Below are 6,874 nucleotides of genomic sequence, written 5' to 3'. Positions count from 1 at the left end.
GGTTGGATGTTTGTGTGTGTGTTGGAGGTGGTGGCCGGAGGGGTGGCGTCGACTGTGGCGGCGGCGGCCGGAAAACAAAGGGAGGAAGAAGATGATGGAGGTTGTATGTTAATGTGGGTAGGGTTAGGGTTTTGGGTTGGGATATATGTATGTATATTTTCATAACAGCCCCCTCAAGTTTCAATAAATGTTTAAAACAAGTTTAAAGGTTTTAAAAGCTTATAACAACTTAACGAAAATTAGTTTGAACCACTTATGTTTTTCTTGACGACTCTATAATATGACTAACACCGATTTATTGGTGATCGAGATATATAATAATATTATATGATAAATAAATAAATAAACAAAAAGATGTTGAGTCGGGTTTGTATAATAAAGGTTTGCAACACGAATACAAATCGATATCCGAATTTTAACGAATGTCACAATAATTACACAAGAAGGATACGCCAAAAGGATTCTAAAGGAGACCGGTATGCAAAATTGTAATCCGTCTCAAGTCCCGATGGATCACGGTGTGAAATACTCAAAAGCCGAGAATGAAGTCGAACTCGATGCAACCGAGTATCGAAAGGTAGTGGGTTGCTTATGGTATTTATTACACACTCGTCCGGATATGGCATACTCTGTGGGTATTGTTAGTCGATATATGCAAAGCCCACGAGAATCTCATGGTATGGCAATACGACACCTATTGAGATATTTGAAGAAAACGACGAGTTGCGGGATCAAGTACGGGAAGAACGGGTCCAAACGACTTGTAGGTTATAGTGATAGTAGTCACAACATAGATGAGGATGATGGTAGAAGTACCACGGTCACGTGTTTTATTACGGGCAATCTCCAATTACATGGTGCTCACAAAAGCAAGCGACAGTTGCACTCTCATCATGTGAAGACAAGTACATGGCGGCTTCAGCAGCCGCGTGTCAAGATGTATGGCTCCGAGAGTTGTTGAGCGAGTTGACTGGAGAAGCATTACAGAAAGTTATGTTGAAAGTTGATAAAACGTCTGCAATAGCCCTTGTGAAAATCCGGTTTTTCACAACCGAACAAAGCATATAAAGTATCGCTTTCATTTTATCCGAGATTACTACAACGACGGCGAGGTTGATGTTGAGCACATTAGCGGGAAAGAGCAACGAGCCGATATCCTCACTAAAGCACTCGCAAGAATCAAGTTCACGGAGATGCGCGAGTTACTTGGAGTTGAAGACCTTTCTAATCCGAATCAGAAATTAGGGGGTGAATGTTGGATTAATTTCTATTCCGGGTCACAAGTCGGTGAACCGGGCCTAAGAGGTTTTAACAAGTCGGTTAAAGTCTAAGGGGTATTATAAAACATTCCATATGCTTGGTGGCCAAGTTCACCTTGTTGGCCAAGTTGACCTTGTTGCCCAAGTTCACCTTGGTGGCCAAGTTGAGTGGTGACCACATATTATGCTTGGTGACCAAGTTGGGTTACTAGTATAAATAGATGTACAAAGTTAGTGTTAGATACAACACAACATCATACAACAACAACAACAAACACAACAATCACCACCATCACTACCAAAGTTATGTAATCAGTTTTTTGAGTTATATTTTCTGGTTATAATATAAATCGGTTATTTATAAGTTGTGCGTTAATTATCGTTTATCATTCTTGATTACATAGCTGCGTTTTTAGTTAGTAATTAACGACTATAGTACGTAGAGGCGAGAAAATAATGTATTTAACCAAATCGTACCTTGATTAACTAACTTAACCCATATTAACAAAAAGTTGGTCCGTTTTCTGTGTTTGAACATGCTGAATAACCGAATCGAACCGAATTTATACATATAAACTAATAGTAATTGCATAATTGTATATCTTTTGAAATGAAGTAGATAATAATAATAATAATAATAATAATAATAATAATAATAATGAGTTGAGTGGAGTGGATCACATGCAAAACATGAGGGAGGAGGAGCTCCGGCGGTTGCTTGGCTTCAAATAAAGCCAATCACGTGATGACACGTGACAACGATGGGGAATCCTTCTTTGTGGCTCCATTACTTGTAATGCACGCATGTGAAGTTACACACCTTAACTACTGTCTATACTCCATATAACCTGGATTTGTTTCTGTAAATTAGTAATTTATAATTTTATATCACGTGATTTGGTTGATTTGAAACCGGACATTAACCTAGCTGGCTGGCTTTTAATGAATGTATACAGTAAGGTTTTTGCTTTTGGTTTATTCATTAAATCATTTATTTTTAACAAAAGTTTGTTTAATTTGATATCAAATGGTGTTTTATTATGTGCTCTCAAAAGTAGAGGTGTAAAAACCGATTTAAAACTCAAACTAATTTGAGTTGAAACTGGTTCAGTTTGGTCAACAAAAGTCAAAACCGGTTTATGATCGGTTTCAGTTCGGGTTGAAGCCGGTTTCTTGACGAGGTTATGAATGGTTTTGGTTTGGGTTTTGACTGGTTTTTGCCATGTTTTGGCTTGTGTCAGTTCGGTTAACCAGTTTGGAACCGGTTTTGTTGGAGAAATTACAAACTAAGTTTCAAACTGTTTCTATATAATCGGTTTTAAATTTGTTCGGTTTCGGTTTGATTTTCGGGTTGGTTCAGTTAACCGGTTTATATGCCCACCTCTACTCAAAAGCATGTAACATAACTTAACTTTTTATCTTTAAAACCCATGAGACGTTATTTATGTGTCATAAAACCGTCTATACAATGATAATGGTAATGAGTAACTCAAGGAAAAACTAAATCAAACTTAAATGTAGCTTACGTTTACATAATGACCTCTTGGGTTAGTATGATATGGTGTTTATTCTTATCAAATAGGTGTAGGTTTGAGTTCCATAAGGCAGGCATAAAGTAAAGTGAACAATATGTGGATTTTAGAAGTATTTTTTAGGGGACGTGTATTCGCCTATCGTGAAATTGTACATAACTCAGAAATTTATTCTAGTCAAATAAGCTTGAAGTGAATTTCATGATTAAATTTTTAACAAGCTTATCTGCGAGTAAATTGGCTCCATGACTAATTATTCACCAAACCTTAATCACTAGATTACCTGGATGTGTTGTTAAAAGGAAAATGGCTAGGACCATGTGACGTGGGTTAACGCCTCAAGTCGGGTCATCAATTTTAGAGGCGTCAAGGGGATTAAATAAAACAATTATTTGATTATTAATTCATAACAATCATTTTATAATACATAACAAAACATTTTACAAACCAATGAAAATACCAATACAACTAAAGATTTTATAAATTATGAATCTTAAATTAATATGGACTCACCATTATGTAAAGTAAAGCAACGATTGATACGGCATCTATGAGATTTTAAGTTCCTCATAAAATATTAAAAAAGAAATATATATACATATATTTTCTTCCCCAAGATAGACGCTAATTATCTATCGTGGACTTATTATTTAACCACTTATCTACTGTGGGCTTATTGCTTACCCAAATATGTTAGAAACCTAAAAGGTGTTTATTACGATGAGTGGGCTTTATATATATAAAAGATTACTGTATACATTTAAAAAGGTCTCTATTCAAGTAGTCATTTTTAAATGTAAAAAAATACGTATATAGATGTATATACTTTCTTTGTAAAAATCCGGGCCTCTCTTGATAACAGGCCCTCAGTGGTGGCTAATCACGACTACCCTTTGAGTCGGCCGCAACAATTGACTTGGTTATGCTGGTGGCGGCGGACGGTAGTAGTGGATGATGGTGTTGGTTAGGAATCTTATCCCCACATCTTTAGAAAAAATGGAATGTTTAACCGGCAAGCAAATGCCAATCACCTTGAAAAGTAAAGGCACACCACACCCACATCATCATTAACCCTTTACACTCTTCCAACCTTTTTCTTTTCCCTTAGCTCCTGGACCCACGTTGTCATGGTCCATAGCCCGCTCACACCATACATGGACAAAAAGACTAGGTTTTGAGCTTTGGTGTGGTCAAAAGTTCATAGTAAGAGTGGTTGTGTCGACTTGGACTCGATAAAACCTGACTTAGTCTGCCAGGACTTGGAAAAGAGTTCGTAAATTAAAATGAGACGATCTCTTAATTAAGTAATACTAAGTCAGGGTAACACGGTACTTTTAAGCGTTATGACCGGTGTATTAAAGTTTGTCTTACAAATTTAAAATTATTATATAATTGTTAAAAGTATAGTTGAATATTGTCATTTCAAATTAATTTGTGGGTTGATTTAAGACCATGTTTCAAATAACGGGTATCCCAACCGGTAGCTTTTAACCATATAAGATCACAAACAGCAGCGATCGCAATCTCGCTAGTATTGTGTAATAGGTACCCGATGACTCGTTGAGTATATATAAGACAATGTTACAATCACGTAAAAAACTATAATATCAAAAAGAGAAAAAAATAATGTCGTACAGGTATTGTCATCCCTAAGGCATTAGGGTATACACCCCTCAATATCATTCCCCTCATTCGTTACGTCAGTTTGCTCCTATCATTCAGCATCACCCTTCAACAAGGATATACACCATTATCTATCATTATCCATCATTCTATTATTTAATAATAAAAAAAATAAAAACAAAAGAGAAAAAAGTAAAAAATAATAATAATAATAATAATAATAATAATAATAATAATACCCTCAAATGAAAGGATAGTGACGATGAACATTAGGCTCAGGTCATTCATGACCAAAAAAATAGAGGCAAACAGTGTTCAAATGAGGCCACATCGGATCATTTGAGGGTCACGTGGATCATTCACCGGTGTATACCGGTTAGCTTAACCAATTCCAATATATTTTAGACTTTCAAAAGCAGAAAACATCAACTACATTCTACATGTTTATTCAATATTTTGGTCAAAAACACCCCTCTCAACATACCTTGAAGAATGCAACAACCAACCATACGTTGAAACCCAAACCACCCAACTACATGTAAGTGAGAAAACTAAAAGAAATGTTTAAGAAAACGTTGGTATATAATAATTAATTTTATAATGTTTCAAATCAAAATTTATTTTTCTAAATATAAAGATCACATTTGGTATAAAAAAAATAAAGGAAGCACATTATATATTTATTATGTTATGTTGCAATAACAACAAAAGTGTAGGTAAGTTTGGATTCCATTCTTTCATCTTTTATGAAATGGAATATTTGACGGCAAACAAATGGCACACCAAACCCACATCATCATTCACTCTTTACACTCTTCTAACCTTTTTCTTGTCTCTTGGCTCGGACCCACTTTAGCATGGTCCATATGGACCCATGACCACCTTGCACTAGACATGGACATAAAGACCTGTATCTAAGGTTGTTTTTAAGTATGGTTAAATCATAAATGACCGGTTAAACCTCGTTTAATAATGACTTGATTGTACCTCATTAGCTGGTCTCAAGTTTGCATCTTGCTTCTACTGGTTTTTTCTATCATAACCTTTGAACGTCACATGTTTAACATAAGCTGTGATTTACATGATCTCGTTGGTTAGTAGGGTAGTGTTGAAATAATATGAGGTTCTAGTAATGAATCTCATGATTATCACAAAAAATGACTTTTTTGGTTTAAATAAATAGTATAGTCTTTAGTAAATGGTTTATTAAATCTTGACATTTGTATCACACTTTTAAGACGAGTTATAAACCGATTATTCAGGTATTTTCTCTTTATAAGTTAAAACCTTAAAATTAATATTATATGTTCCCACCCCGATAAAACAAATTGATAACTAACGGATCTGGTTATTAATCAGTCAAAAACATGGTAAAGACAGAATAATGAAATACAAGAAAAACACATTCCGATCGACTAATATATTCTTCTTCTTTCTAAATTTTTCTAGTTAGTTACACACAATAATGCAATATACTATACTACAATAATAATCAAAACATTTTTTTCGTAAAACATTTTTCGAATGTCTTACACTGCAATCAACTTATAACCCGTTAAGAAACAAACTATAACTTACATCAACCTATTTATAATATAGTGATGGACGTATTGTTTTTCATAACTAGTCTTTCATTCGGATCTGCGATAACCGCATAAAACACTTGTACCTTGAACACTAATAATCTATTGAGCTAGTGGGGTGAGCGGTTATATAACCTCCATCTATATAACGCATAAACCAAAAGGTACAAATATATTATGCGGTTCTCGTAGTTCTCGACATTTGCTGAATAACCTTCCGATGTAGTAAAAGCATTTGAGGTCAAACTCGTAATTAATTTGCTTTTTGTAACCTCAAAAGTGTTGTTGGCACACTCGACACTAAGGAAAATTTAATGATTAAATGTTGGGTTTCATGTTAATCTGTTCCATACTTTGTCCGACCAATATGTACTACTTTTCTTCAATTCGAGACTTGTTAACTTGGTTATACTCTACTATAATATATATTATTATGTGTCCAGAAAGAAATAAAACATTAGGGATATGATTGTCATAGTTTATGATTGTTGTTGTATAGGCAAAAAGGTATATATGAATACAAACTTTGTTAAAACACTTCTTATAGGTATAAATTGAGTTTCTTATATTGATTTAGATGTCATGTTGATTTTTATTATTATTTAAAAAAAACACTGATTTTTTAATTCATTTTTTAATTTTTTTTAACAAGCGGGTGGATCTTGTATTGGGTTAGAATGCAATGAGTAGATGTAGGGCCGTCCAAACCGCTCGTCGCTCGAACTCGCTCACTGCTTGCTCGGAAATTGCTCGGAAAATGCTCGCTCGTTTTTTCGCTCGATTGAAAACGAGCCGCTCTGCTCGGTTTGGTTTGTAAACGAGCCAAGCAAAGGTCTGCTCGGTTCGGTTCGGCTCGAATATTTTTAATTAATTTTAT

At 34.7% G+C, this 6,874-nt stretch overlaps 1 protein-coding gene across 1 annotated transcript; it reads left to right on the top strand.

Annotated features, from left to right (window-relative positions):
* The first annotated feature begins 508 nt into the window (after positions 1-508).
* LOC143635849 (secreted RxLR effector protein 161-like) lies at positions 509-1,068 on the top strand. Its single transcript, XM_077103580.1, has 2 exons — positions 509-820; positions 871-1,068. Exons 1-2 carry the CDS (start codon positions 509-511, stop codon positions 1,066-1,068), a joined length of 510 nt encoding a protein of 169 aa, XP_076959695.1.
* Positions 1,069-6,874: the final 5,806 nt, after the last annotated feature.

This window comes from Bidens hawaiensis, unplaced genomic scaffold, assembly GCF_021521415.1.
Source record: "Bidens hawaiensis isolate Kalapana, Puna unplaced genomic scaffold, B.hawaiensis_p1.1 tig00007737_1, whole genome shotgun sequence".
In the NCBI taxonomy this organism is placed as follows: domain Eukaryota; kingdom Viridiplantae; phylum Streptophyta; class Magnoliopsida; order Asterales; family Asteraceae; genus Bidens; species Bidens hawaiensis.
This window is presented reverse-complemented; position numbering and strand designations above follow the sequence as displayed.

What these genes read in the sequence shown, in the direction of transcription:
- LOC143635849 (XM_077103580.1), top strand. Translation starts at nt 509, where the DNA reads ATGGATCACGGTGTGAAATACTCAAAAGCCGAGAATGAAGTCGAACTC. An exon ending in ATGATGGTAGAAGTACCACG is followed by an intron (nt 821 to 870) that starts GTCACGTGTTTT and finishes TGCTCACAAAAG; the next exon opens with CAAGCGACAGTTGCACTCTC.